The sequence below is a fragment of the Acinonyx jubatus genome, chromosome B2, assembly GCF_027475565.1.
Source record: "Acinonyx jubatus isolate Ajub_Pintada_27869175 chromosome B2, VMU_Ajub_asm_v1.0, whole genome shotgun sequence".
NCBI lineage: Eukaryota > Metazoa > Chordata > Mammalia > Carnivora > Felidae > Acinonyx > Acinonyx jubatus.
This window is the reverse complement of record NC_069385.1, coordinates 99,925,031-99,939,504: the sequence shown is the minus strand read 5'-3', so window position 1 is coordinate 99,939,504 and position 14,474 is coordinate 99,925,031. Positions and strand designations below refer to the sequence as shown.

The 14,474-nt window shown below is 37.3% G+C and overlaps 1 protein-coding gene across 3 annotated transcripts in view; it reads left to right on the top strand.

Moving 5' to 3' along the window:
* The window catches only part of FBXO9 (F-box protein 9), a 43,651-nt gene that overhangs the window by 2,630 nt on the left and 26,547 nt on the right, over positions 1 to 14,474 (top strand). For 2 of the 3 annotated variants that reach the window (XM_015070129.3, XM_053222688.1), the window contains one exon: positions 1,451 to 1,534. The exons of the other annotated variant lie outside the window; for it this stretch is intronic. In XM_015070129.3, the coding sequence (XP_014925615.1) occupies positions 1,451 to 1,534 (84 nt within the window). The remainder of the gene's footprint in view (positions 1 to 1,450; positions 1,535 to 14,474) is intronic. 3 annotated transcript variants of the gene reach the window in all.

Sequence of the window (14,474 nt, the reverse complement as noted above, 5' to 3'; positions counted from 1 at the left end):
CTCAATGGGGTCTATAAATTCAAAGTCCTGGGGTACCTGGGTAGCTCAATCAGTTAAGTGTCTGACTCTTGGTTCTCCTCAGGTCATGATCTCACAGTTTCTTCAGTTTAAGCCCTGCATTTGGCTCTGTATTGGCAGCACAGAGCCTGCCTGGGATCCTTGCTGTCTCCTTCTCTGTCCCTTCCCACTTGCACTGTCTCTCTCAAAATAAGTAAATTTAAAAAATAAATAAAAAAAATTTTTTAATTGAAAAAAAAAATTCGAAGTCCTTCATTATGGGTTTTCCTATTAGTACAAAAGCTCCCAGCTTAAAGAGACCAAAAAATATATTTGATAATACATTAGTGCTTCCATTTTCCATTTTTCTGGAAATTAGTTCAGAATCTTGGCCTCTTTCATTGATATCTTCATTAATTTATCCTTTGCGGTGTGCCCAGCACTTTCCAATATACTAACTAGTTCAAGTCTTAAAGTCAGCTCTGCTTTGAGTCTGGTTGCCACAGATAAGATATGAAATGAGGCTTATTTATGTTGTGATGTAAAGTAGTACAAGTCTGTCTGGTTGCCAAGTTCAAAAATTTGTGTTAATGTGTTTTGTCCTAGAAACAAATTACAGTGAAAATTTATAATTATAAAGCTTGCATCTTGGAAACAAGTGAAATTAAGTAGGTTTTATTCTAATTTCTAACCCTCTGGTCATTTCCCCTATTACCACATTGTGGGACTGAACACATGAAGTGTTGAGCAAGTCCCATTTGCTACTGAGCCTGTTAGCTAACAGACTGAACTGAGGAAGCATTTCATTTTCACTGGAAAGTAGGATTCAGTTTAACTTAGCAAACATATATTGAGAATAAAAGGATAAAATGCAAGGAAACTGACCTGAGACCTCTGTTAAGCCCCAAACCATTGCACAGTAATTCCAGCCCATTTTTTTCCCACTTAAGTCAATCCAGTATATATAAATCTGGGTTTATAAGACAGAACAGGCTTCTTTACAGAAACATTCACTATTACATGTCTTTAATTAATGACCTTTCCCAGGACATTTAAAATAATAAGAGAAAAGTCGCATTCACATATTAGTAACATGCCAGTGGTGTAAAAGGAAGGGCATCTACCTATGGACTAAAAATGGTCTTTTAAGTGCTGGATGAAAAGAAAACTATTTGCTGAACTCTATGCTACAACTAAATGTTATTTTCTGAAGCAGAGCTGTTTTAAATCATCTACCATAACATTTTAACTGGAGTCCAGTAAAGTTGTTTATTCTGCACTGTTAAAAAGAAGTATGGAATTTTATTCTACTGGAATCATTAAACTTAACTGTGAAGGAGATGAGAGAGAAGCAACTAAATATTTCACTGGGCAAGTAGCTCAAGGAGATGTGGATTACAAAGGGAAACTGATGTTTGCATATTCCTGATGATTATTTTGTTTTCCCCTTCAGGCAGAAGCTGAGGAAGATTGTCATTCTGATACTGTCAGAGCAGGAGATGATGAAAATGAAAGCCCTGCTGAAACAGATCTGCAGGCATGTTTCTTCAAGTGTATATTTAATTCTTATTCCATTACTTTCCATACATGAGCAAAAATTGGTCATACTTACAAAGATATATCGGTTTTTATTTGCATTGAATTTAACTGTACCTTCGTACTGGTTTACAGAATAAGCAAATTAAAGCTATCTTACAGATTTTTTTTAAAATGATTTATCACCATATGTTGGTTGCAGTATTATTGGCTGTATTCCCTATACTGTACTTTTCATCTCTGTGTCTTACTTATTTTTTAACTGTAAGTTTGTACTTCTGTTTTTTCTTTTTTTAAGATTTTATTTTTAAGTAATCACCATACCCAGTGTGGGGCATGAATTTACGACCCCCAGGTCAGGAGTCTCATTCTCTACCAACAAAGCCAGTCAGGCAACCCTGGAAGTTTGTACTAAATTCCCATTTCACCCATTGTCCCATGTCCCCTCTGCCAACCACCAGTTTCTTTTCTGTATTTATGAATCTGTTTCTGTGTTTTGTTTGCTTGTCTTTTCATTTGTTTTGTTTTTAGATTCTACATATAAGTGAAATCATACAGTATTTATCTTTCTGTGATTTCTTTTAGCATTATACTCCCTAGGTGCATTTCATGTTGTCAGAAATGGCAAGATTGCAGGGCACCTGGGTGGCTCAGTTGGTTAAGCGTCCGACTTCGGCTCAGGTCATGATCTCACAGTCCGTGAGTTTGAGCCCCGCGTCGGGCTCTTTGCAGACAGCTCAGAGCCTGGAGCCTGCTTCAGATTCTGTGTCTCCCTCTCTCTCTGGCCCTCCCCCGTTCATGCTCTGTCTCTCTCTGTCTCAAAAATAAATAAACGTTAAAAAAAAATTTAAAGAGTATAGCTCTTTCACCTCCTTGATTAAATTTATTCCTAGTATTCGGTCAAGTGCAATTAATAATAATAATCCCATTTAGGATTATTTTCTTAATTTCTCTTTCTACTACTTTGTTCTCAGTGTGCAGAAATGTGACAGATTTCTGTATATTCGTTTTGTGTCCTGCAGCTTTACTGAATTCCTTTTTCAAAAAAAAATTTTTGTGGAGTCTTAGGATTTTCTATATGTATCTGGAAATAGTGACAGTTTTTTACTTCCTTACCAGTCTGGATGCCTTTTATTTCTTGTCTGATTGCTGCCACTAGCACTTCCAGTATTATGTTGAGTAAAAGTGGTGAGTGGGTGTCCTTGTCCTGTTCCTGATTTTCCTTTAAAGGAAAATCTTTCAGTTTTTCACCGTTGAGTATGATATTAGCTGTGGGTTTGTCATATATGACCTTTTTTATGTTGAGGTATGTTCCTTCTAAACCCACTTGAGTTTTTATCATGAATGGGTATTGAATTTAGTCAAATGTTTTTTCTGTATCTGTTGAGATGATCATATGGTTTTTATACCTGTTAGGGTAAAGTTTCACATTGATTGATTGGCATATATTGAACCACACTTACATTCCTGGAATAAATTCCACTTGATTGTGGTGAATGATCCTTTCAGTGTATCACTGAATTCAGTTTGTTAATATTTTGTTGAGGATTTGTAGATCTATGGTCATCAGAGATGGTGTCTTTGTCTGGTTTTGGTATCAGGGTAATGTTGGCCTTGTAGAATAAATTTGGAAGTTTTCCTTCCTCTTTGTTTTTTGAAATGGTTTGAGAAGACTAAATATTAACTCTTCTTTAAATGTTTGATAGAACTCACCTGTGAAGTCATCTAGTCCTGGACTTTTGTTCATTGGAGTGTTTTGATTACCAGTTCAATTTTGTTAAGGTATTTGATCTGTTCAAATTTTCTATTCTTGATTCAGTTTTGGAGGATTATATGTTTCTAGGAATTTATCCATTTCTTCTATGTTGTCCATTTGTTGGCATATGCCTTTTCAAATATTGTCTTGGAATTCTTTGTATTTCTGTGGTGTCAGTTGTAATATCTTCTCCTCCTTTTCTGCATTTACTTGACGACTCTTTGTGTCTTTTTGGGTTTGGCTAAATGTTTATCCCTCTCTTGCTCACTCTCTTTTTTTTTTTCCAAAGGACCAGCTCTTGGTTTCATTGATCATTTCTATTGTTTTTTAAGTCTCTATTTCATTTATGTCTGCTCTGATCTTTATTATATCCTCCTTTGTACTGGCTTTGGGCTTTGTTCTCCTAGTTCCTTTACATGTAAGGTTAGATTGTTTGAGATTTTTCTTGTTTCTTGAAGTAAGCCTGTATCACTGTGAATTTTCCTCTTAGAACTACTTTCACTGCATCCCAAAGAATTTGGACCATTGTGTTTTCCATTCGCATTTGTCTCCATGTATTTTTTTTATTTCCTCTTTGATTTCTTTGTTGATTTATTGGTTGTCTAGTAAGGTGTTATTTAGCCGTTTTGTGTGTTTGTAGTTTGCCCAGTGTTTTTCTTTTAATGGATTTCTAGTTTCATAGCGTTGTGATCAGAGAAGATGCTTGATATCTCAAACTTTTTAGTTTTTTAATTCTAACATATAGTAATAGTTTTCCGGTGTACAATATAGTGATTTAATTCTATACATTACCGGATGCTCATTATAGCAGGGGCACTCCTTAATCCCCATCACCTGTTTCACCCATCCTCTCACTCACCTCCTCTCTGGTAACCATCTCAAACTTTTAAAATTGGGACTTGTTTTGTGGCCTAACATGTCCTCTGTCCTGGAGAATGTTTCATTTACACTTGAAAAACGTGTATTCTGTTGATTTTGGTTGGAACGTTCTGTGTATATTTGTTACGTCCATCTGGTCTAGTGTGTTGATAGATTTTTGTTGGTTTTCTTATTGATTTTCTGTCTGGATGATTTGTCCATTGGTGTAAATGAATTGTTCATATCCCCTACTATTGTGTTACCATCCGTTTTTTTTCTTTGTTAATATTTGCTTTATGTATTTAAGTTCTCCTGTATTGGGTGCATAGGTATTTATAATTGTTACATCCTCCTTTTAGAGTGATTCTTTTATCCCTTTTACACTATTATGTAGTGTCTTTGTCTCCTGCTGCGATCTTTATTTCAAAGTCTATTTTGTCTGATACAGGCATTGCTTTTTTTTCTGCTTCTGTTTACATGGTATATATTTTTCTGTCTTCACTTTCAGTCTGTATGTGTTGTTAGATTTGAAGCGAGTCTTTTTTTTTTCTGACTAAAACTACATTTGATTGGTTTATCTCTAAATATTTCTGTCACACAAATTACAAAAAAAATTTACTGTGCATTAAATACTGTATGCAAAAGTTAAAACCTGATAATGCTCTCGGACTTTGGCTGCTGTTTTGTTACTGTTTTCATAGCTGAATAAATTTTTTTTTATGGTTTAGTCCCATAAAAAGTCTCAGTTTAGTCCCATTACATAAAGTAAACTTTGGAAAATACAAATAGGTTTTTTTTTTTTTTTTTCAGTTTTTATTTTAATTCTAGTAAGGTAACATACAGTGTTATATTAGTTTCGGGTGTACGATTCCATACATCACCCTTTGCTCACCATATGACAAGTGTACTCAAGACTTATGCCCCACCCACCTCCCTTCTGGTAACCATCAGTTTGTTCTCTATAGTTAACAGTTAACCATCAGTTTATTTTGTATAGTTCAGAGTTCTCTATGGGTTTGTCTCCCTCTCTTTTTTCCCCCCTTGCTCATTTGTTTCTTAAATTCCACTTATGAGTGAAGTTATATGGCATTTGTCTTTCTCTGACTGACTTATAATGCTTGGCATTATACTCTCCAGCTCTACCCATGTCATTGCAAATGGCAAGATTTCATTCTTTTTATGACTGAATAACATTCCATTGTGTATATATGACACTTCTTCCTTATCCATTCATCTATCTATAGACACTTGGGCTACTTCCATATCTTTGCTGTTGTAAATAATGCTTCTATAAACATAGGGGTGCATGTGTCCCTTTGAATTAGTACTTTTGTATTCTTTGGTTAAATAACCAGTAGTGCAATTACTGGATCATAGGGTAGTTCTATTTTTAATTTTTTGAGGAACCTGCATACTGTGTTCCGTATTGGCTATACCAATTTGTATTCCCACCAGAAGTGCAGGAGGATTCCTTTTTCTCCACATCCTTGCCAACACCTTGTGTTGTTGATTTGAGCCATTCTGACAGGTATGAGGTGATATCGTGGTTTTGATTTGCATTTCCCTGATGATGAGTGATATTGAGCATCTTTTCATGTGTCTGTTGGCCATTTGTGTGTCTTTGGAAAAATGTTCATGCCTTCTGCCCATTTTTAGTTAGATTAGTTTTTAGATGTTGAATTGTATCAGTTCTTTATAGATTTTGGATACTTGCCCTTAATCAAACATGTCATTTGCAGATATCTTCTCTATTCAGTAGGTTGCCTTTTAGTTTGATTGTTTCCTTTGCTGTGCAGGTTTTTATTTTGACAGAGTCTTCCAATAGTTTATTTTTGCTTTTGTTTCCCTTGCCTCAGGAGACCTATCTAGAAAAGTTGCTATGGCCAGTGTCAGAGAAATTACTGTCTGTGCTCTTTTCTAGGGTTTTTATGGTTTCAGGTCTCACATTAGGTCTTTATTCTGAATTTATTTTTGTGTATGATGTAAGAAAGTGGTCCATTTTCATTCTTTTGCATGTTGCTGTCCAGTTTTCCCAAAACCATTTATTGAAGAGTCTGTCTTTTTCCCATTGGCTATTCTTTCCTGCTTTGTCAAAGATCAGTTGACCATATGTATATATATAGCTGTGCGTTTTTAATATATGGCCTTTATTATGTTGATGTATGTTCCCTCTATACCTATTTTGGGGTTTTTATCATGAATGGGTGTGGTACTTTGTCAAATGCTTTTTCTGCATCAATTGAAATGATTACATGGTTCTTATTGATATTATGTATTATGTTGATTGACTTGCAAGTATTAAACCACCCTTGCAACCCAGAATTAAATGCTACTTGATCATGGCGAATTATTTTTTTTAAATGTATTGTTGGATTCAGCTTGCTAGTATTTTGTTGAGGATTTTTGCATCTGTGTTAATCAGGGATATTGGCCTGTACTTCTCTTTTTTAGTGGTGGTGTTATCAGGGTAATGCTGGCCTCATAGAATGAATTTGGAAGTTTTCCTTCCTCTTCTATTTTTTGGAACAGTTTGAGAAGGATGGATATTAACTCTTCTTTAAATGTTTGGTAGAATTTGCCTATGAAGCCATCTGCTCTGGGACTTTTGTTGAAAGGTTTTCATTACTGATTAAATTTCTTTCAGCTTTCCTTCAATTTGCAGTTGTATTTATTTGAGTCCTTTCTCTCTCTCTCTCTCTCTCTCTCTCTCTTTCTCTCTTTGATAAGTCTGGCTACAGGTTTATCAATTGTATGATTTTGTTTTCAAAGAAGCAGCTCTTGGTTTCATCGATCTGTTCTATTATTTTTTTAGTTTCTATAACATTTATTTCTGCTCTAATCTTTATTATTTCCTTCCTTCTGGTTTTAGGTTTTGTTTGTTCTTTTTGTAGCTCCTTTATGTATAAGTTTGGGTTATTTATTTGAGATCTTGAGGTGACCTGTATTGCTATAAACTTCCCTCTTAGAACTGCTTTTGCTGTATTCCAAAGGTTTTGGACTGTTGTGTTTTAATTTTCATTTGTTTCCATGTACTTTTTAATTTCTTCTTTTATTTCCAGGTTGATTCATTCATTGTTTGGTATTATGTTATTTAACCTCCCTGTATTTTGGTCTTTCCAGATTTTTTCTTGTGGTTGACTTCTAGTTTCATAGTGTTATGGTCAGAAACGGTATGGCTTCATTCTTCTTGCATTTGTTGAGTCTTGTTTTGTGGGCTAATATGTGATCTTCCCAGAAGATCTTGTGCACTTGAAAAGAATCTGTATTCTGCTGTTTTAGGATAGAATATTAGAGTATATCTGTTAAGTCTGTCTGTTCCAGTGTGTCATTCAAAACCATCTTTTTCTTTTTGATTTTCTGTTTAAATCTGTCCATTGGTGTAAATGGGGTGTTAAAGTCCCCTCCTAGTATTCTATTATTGATTCGTTCCTTTATGTTTATTATCTGTTTTATGTATTTGGGTGCTTCTGTGTTGGGTGCATAGATATTTACAATTGTTATATCTTCTTTTTGGATTCTCCCTTTAATATTATGCACTGTCCTTTTGCTTTTGTGATAGTCTTTGTTTTAATGTCTAGTTTGTCCTACAGAAGTATTGATACTCCAGCTTACTTTTGACGTCTGTTAGCATGATAGATGTTTCTCCATCCCCTCGCTTTCAATCTGCAGGTGTCTTTAGGTGTCAAATGAATCTCTTGTAGGCAGCATATTGATGGGTCTAGTTTTTTTATCCATTCTGTCACCCTGTGCATTTTGATTGGAGTGTTTATGACATTCAAAGTAATTATTGATAAGTATTTATTGCCATTTTATATTTTCTTTGGTGGTTTCTGAAGATTTTTTTCAGATCCTTTTTTGTCTGTCTGATGGTTTGTTGGTTTTCTTAATATATTAGATTTCTTTCTCTTTATTCTTTATATATTTATTAGTGGTTTTTGATCTTTGATTACCATTAGGTTTATTTATAACCTCTTCTGCATATAGCAGTCTATATTAAGTTGATGGCCATTTGATTTTGAACCCATTTCTCTGGAGCATGGGGTGCTGGGGCTTGGTATAAGCAAGTTAGGTAGTAGGTGTCCACTCTGTGCTCTCCCCTGTTTGTTAGTCTGCCTCTTGCCCTTCTCCACAACCGGGGCTTCCTCCCCACTGCAGTGGCCACCATCTGTTTATCTTCCACACTGTGTCTGTAGCACTTCCTACTTTCTTCTGTGTGGCTTCTTCTTTATAGTTGTGGAGCTTGTTCTGCCAGTCTTAGGCTCAATTTCTGGAGTATTTAGGATGATTTGATAGTTATCTAGTTGTATTTGTGGGATGAGGTGATCCTAGGGTCCTCCCACTCTGCTGCCATCTTCCAGACTCTGAAGTGAGTCTCTTGTAAGTCAGTCTCTTGTAGGCAGCATATAGGTGGTGGGTCTTTTATCCATTCACCGCCCTGTATTTTCGGTAGAGCATTTAGTCCATTTACATTTAAAGTACTTGTTGTTAGGTATATTCTTATTGCCATTTTGTTAATTGTTTTGGGGCTTTTGTATTTTCTCTCTTTTTTCCTGTTTTCTTGCTCTCTTGTGATTGATGGCTTTCTTTAATGTTATGTTTTGATTCCTTACTCTTTATTTTTTGTGTGTCTATTATGGTTTTTTCATTTGTGGTTACCAGGGGGTTCGTATATCGTATCCTATGTTTGTGCCAGTCTATATTAAATTGATAGTTACATAAGTTCAAATACTTAAAAAATTATTTTTATTTTTATCATTTATTTATTATTGAGAGACAGAGCATAAGCATGGGAGGGGTAGAGAGAGGGAGAGACACAGCATCTGAAGCAGGCTGCAGGCTCTGACTGTCAGCAAAGAGCCTGACGTTGGGCTCGAATTCACAAACCGCAAGATCATGACCTGAGCCGAAGTCAGATCCTTAACCGACTGAGCCACCCAGGCCCCCCAAGTTCAAATACTTTCTAAAAGCACTAAATCTTCATTCCCTGTCCCCTGCTTTTTGCATATGATGCCATATTTTACATCTTTTTAGTTTGTGTATCCCATGACTAATTTTTTTTATAGGTACGATTGATTTTATCACTTTTATTGTTTAACCTCCATTCTGGCTTCATAAGTGATTCATCTACTGCCTTAACTATATGTTTGCTTTTACCGGTGCATATTTTTTCTATCAGTATCTTCTAGTTATGGCCTTTCCTTTTTCACTTAAAGGATTCTCTTTAACATTTGTTGTAAGGCTGGTTTAGTGGCGATGAATTTCTTTAACTCTTTTTTTTGTCTGGAAAACTCTTTATCTCTTCTATTCTGAGTAATAGCCTTGCTGAGTAGAGTATTCTTGGTTGTAGGTTTTTCCCTTTCAGCACTTTTTTTTTAATTTTTAATTTTTTATTTTTTTTTTTTTTTTTTTTGAGAGAGAGCACGAGTGCAGGAGGGGCAAAGGACAAGTGAGAGAGAGAGAATCTCGAGAAGACTCTACACCCAGTGCAGAGCCTGATAAGAGGCTCAATCTCATGACCACAAGATCATGACTTGAGCCAAAATCAAGAGCTGGAGGCTTAATTGACTGAGCCACCCAGGCCCCCCTGCTTTCAGCACTTTGAATAGAGCATGCCACTCCCTTCTAGCCTCTAGTAAAGTTTCTGCTGAAAAATCAGTTGATAACCTTATGGGGTTTCTCTTGTATGTAACTGTTTTGTTTTGATGTTTTTAAGATTCTCTCTTCATCATTACTTTTTGCCATTTTTAATATGTGTCTTTGTTTGGACCTCCTTGGGTTCATCTTGTTGGGGCAATATGTGCTTTCTCGACCTGGATATCTGTTTCCCATTCCAGATTCGGGAACTTTCAGCTATTATTCTTCAAGTAAGTTTTATGTCTCTCTGTCTCCTTCTGGGACCCCTATAATGCAAATAATGTTACACTTGATGATGTTACAAAGGTCCCTTAACTATTCTCATTTTTTAATATTTTTCTTTTTTTCTGTTTGGCTTGGTTGCTTTTCATTACATCACTGACCCATTCTTCTGTGTCCTCTGATCTGCTATTGATTCCCTCTAATGTATTTTGCATTTCAGTTACTGAGTTTTTCAGCTCTTTTTGGTCCTTTTTTTTTTTTTTTTTAAATGTTTATTTATTTTTGAGAGAGCGCACACAAGTAGTGGAGGCTACAGAGAGAGAGGAAGACAGAGGATCCGAAGTAGGCTCTGCACTGACAGCAGAGAGCCCACTGCAGGGCTCAAACCCATGAACCATGAAATCATGTCCTGAGCTGAAGTCGGACGCTTAACCGACTGAGCCATCCAGGCACCCCTGATTCATTCTTTTTTATATTTTCTATCTCTTGGTTGAAGTTCTCACTGAGTTCATCCACTTATAAGTCTGTTGAGTATCTTTATTTATTTATTTTCTAAGTATTTATGTGAGAGAGAGACAGACAGATAGATGGTGCATGGGCAGGGGAGGGACAGAGAGAGACAGAGACGGAATCCAAAGCAGGCTCTAGGCTCTGAGCTGTCAGCACAGAGCCCGACGCCAGGCTTGAACTCACAAGCTGTGAGATCATGACCTGAGTTGAAGTCAGAGGCTTAGTTGAGGTGCCCCTGTTGAGTATGACCATTACTTTGAACTCTTTATTAGGCATATTGCTTATCTTGGTTTCATTTAGCTCTTTTTTTTGGTGATTTTTGTCTTGTTCTCTCATTTGGGACATTTTTCTCTGTCTCCTCATTTTGTCTCTGTTTCTCTGTGTTAGGTAGGTCAACTACATGTCCTAGTCTTGAAGTAGTGGCCTTGGGGAGCCTGAGTGGCTCAGTCGGTGGAGCATCCAACTTTGCCTCAGGTCATGATCTCGCAATTCGTGGGCTTGAACCCCTGTGTCTGGCTCTGTGCTGACAGCTCAGAGCCTGCTTTGGATCCTCTGTCTCCCTCTCTCTGCCCGTCCCCTGCTTGTGTGTGTGTGTGTGTACGCATGCGCACGCTTGCTCTCTCTCTCTCTCTCTCTCTCGCTCTCTCTGAAAAAAAACATTAAAAAAAAAGTAGTGGCCTTGTATAGAAGAGGTTCTGCGATGCTCTGTAGCTCAATCCCCTGGTCACCAGAACCAGGCAGTCCCATGAGTGTCCTCTTTGTGGGCTGTTTGTGCCCTCCTGTTGTGGCTGAGCTGTGATTGATATGGGCATGCTGATAGGTTGGACTGTTCCAGGTCCATCTGGTTTCAGTAATCTGCTGTTTGCTATAGGTGCACTGGACGGGTTTTGCTCTTGGTGCTGTTAGATGCCCGACTGTAGCTGCTATAGACTTTACAGTTGGTGGAGTCAGTCCTCATGTTGGCTGTCTGCAATTAACTGCTACTGACAGCTACAGGCACACCAAAGGGCACGGCTTCTCCCAGCACAGCCAGCTAAGATCCTGGCTGCCGGAATTGATGTGTTATTTTTGTAGGGTATCTCCCTCCATTCCCACGATAAGAGTCACTTTGGAGGGGTGCTGGTCCTGCCCAGGGCTGCCTGCTGGCTGTAGCTGTTTTCGACGGGAGAAAATGTAACTATTTTCGACGGGAGGTCTACAGGGAAATGCAACTGCGGGGCACACAAGTGTTAGCAAGGGAGACGGATAGTGTTAGCATTTGCTTCTTGCATGTCTCTAGCTCTTCAGACTGGGGGAGGGAAAAAAAATGGCACCCATTAGCACTTTTGTTCCAGGAGAACTCTCCTGCAGGTACCTGCACCTTTGGCACATGTCCTGGCATTAATTAATAAATACTTTCATGCATACCCTAGGCACTTTCAAAGTGCTGCTTCTGTGCGATTTGCTGATAAGGTTTTTAGTGTGCTGGCCCTTTAAGGGTGGAGACTCATCCAGTAGCTCTCTAACTCTCCAGGAGTTAGGCCTCAGGATTTTTAAAGCCAGATGTTATGAGGGCTCATCTTCCCAGGGCTGGGAGTGCTTGCTGTGGGGTGATCCCCTTGCTCCTCTGTGCTTGCGATATCCCTCCTGTTAGAGGTTAATTATCCTGGGGATTTGGTTTCCAACTCTATCTCTGTTCTTCCTACCCTTTTCAATGTGGCCTTCTCTCTCCAACTAGTTGTGGAAGATCTGTTCTGCATCTTCAGGTCATTTTTAGAATTAATTGCAGTAGATATACTTGTTGTCTTGGTGTGTCCATTAGAGGAGGTGAGCTCAGGATCCTCTCACCATCTTCCACAAATAGCAGAACCAGTTTATCCATCCCTTACTGCTACTTCTAGGTACTTTGGATGATACCCCCACTCCTCATGGGCTTCTTTCCTATAGGTACACTATCTTCATGAAACTCTTGTTGGTAACTTATGGACCCTGGAGTTTCACTTGGCCTCTCAGTTTATTAACAGAAACCCAAAAGAGGAAAACTTGTTCAAATGTTAACATTTGCAAAGATCTTAATGCAGTATTTTATAATACTCTGCATTGAACAAAATATATAATACATTAATTATTTCCTTCTGGAAAATTCTGAGTACTCATGTTGAAAATGACAATAATTGCTGTTATATAGTTTGATTTATGAGTTTAAAGTGTTCAAAACAAGGCATAACTCATGGTGCCTGGGTGGCTCAGTCAGTTAAGCGTCTGACTCTTGATCTCAGCTCAGGTCTTGATCTCAAGGTTGTGGGTTCCAGCCCTGCACTGGGCTCCATGCTGGGTGTGGAGCCTACTTAAAAATAGAAACAAAAAAACAGAACAAAATATAAGGCATAACTCAAAACCCATCACCTTCTAAAGATTGATGGATTTGACCACCTAAAAGTTAAAACCTGTATGTAGAAGAGACATATATTCAAGAGAAATGATCAGCTAGAAAAACTATTTACCACATATAGGCAGATGATTGATACCCACTCTCAGTATATGGAACATCCTTGTAAATTAGTAAGGGGGACACAAGATAGATATGAATGGATAGCTAATGAAAAATAATACAAATAGCTATTAAATATTTGAAGAGATTATTGGTCTCATAGTTTTTAAAATACAAATTGGATCTACACTGGTGTTTTCTTAAAACAATCAGATTGGTGAACAATGCCCATTGTTGTTCAGTCTTGGAGAACACTTAACCAGTGCACATGACGTATAAACTGCTACAACTTTTTTGGGGGACAGACTAGCAAGATGGAACAAAATGAAAAACATACATTGCAGAAAATTAATCTTAAGAAAATAATGAGTAAACTGAGTACACACATATGTACAAAAATGTTTTTTACAGCACTTTTATGAAAAAATTGAATAAAACCCTAAATATCCATCACTTGTGTTAAGTAATGATGAATTCAAACAGCGAAATACACTGTAGTCATTGAAAAGGATGGGGTAAATCCTTGTGCACTGAAATAGAAAAATGTTCATTGTAATTAGGTAAATATATCTTACTGAATTTAAAACTTTGTAATAACTTATATGAAATGTGTCATCTAATAGACTTTCAGTGCTACTAAAGACTCTATAGGTCAGAGGTATATGTGTTTTGGGTTAGAAGTAGGAGGGTGGGAACTAAAACAGAATGGCAAGAAAAATTATTTTAAAAACATGTATTTTTATATATGCCTCTTCAAAAAAAACTAGGAATAATATACACAGTCCTGTTGATAATGGTCTTCTTTGGGATGAGGGACATTGCCAGTTGGGTTCCCAGAGAGCAGACTTGAAGGTGGAGATTATGATGAGGGAGGTTTACTAGGGAGTGCTTTTGGGATCAACACCTATGGAAGGGAGAGGGAGGGAAGAATTGGCCTTAGTCAATTCTGTAGTTCTCAGAATGGAGGAACCAGAGCCTTAACAGCCATTGGTAGTCATTGGGTAGGGATTGCCTGGGAAGGGGTGTGATCTTGCTGAGGCAATACCTGAAAGGGCTGACAGCTAGCTGGGGGCTGTTTCTGTATTAGTCCCAGCAGGTGGGCTCATCAGTGCCTTCATTCCTAAAGGGATCTGGGCAGCACAGCAGTCTACCACTTCTTCACTTTTTTTCTGTATTTAAAAATTCCTATTACATATATAAGAGAAAATAGTTCCTTTTTAAAAAAGAGAATGGCTATTGAAAGAAAGGTTTTAGGTTCAACTAGAGAATTTTTAACAGCACTTTTCACATCTAGTAGATGATGTATTCCAGGTAAACAAATGTTTGAAAGCTTCTAGCCCCTAGGTGCTAGAAATGTTTGAAATGTTCAGTGTTTGAAAGTTCAGCCCCTAGGTGATGGCCTCTATTTTCAGCTCAAAAGAATTTGGTTTTCTGGTACCATTAGATTTTTCCTATATAGACAAACTTGGGTGACTCTTCATAATTTTTTTA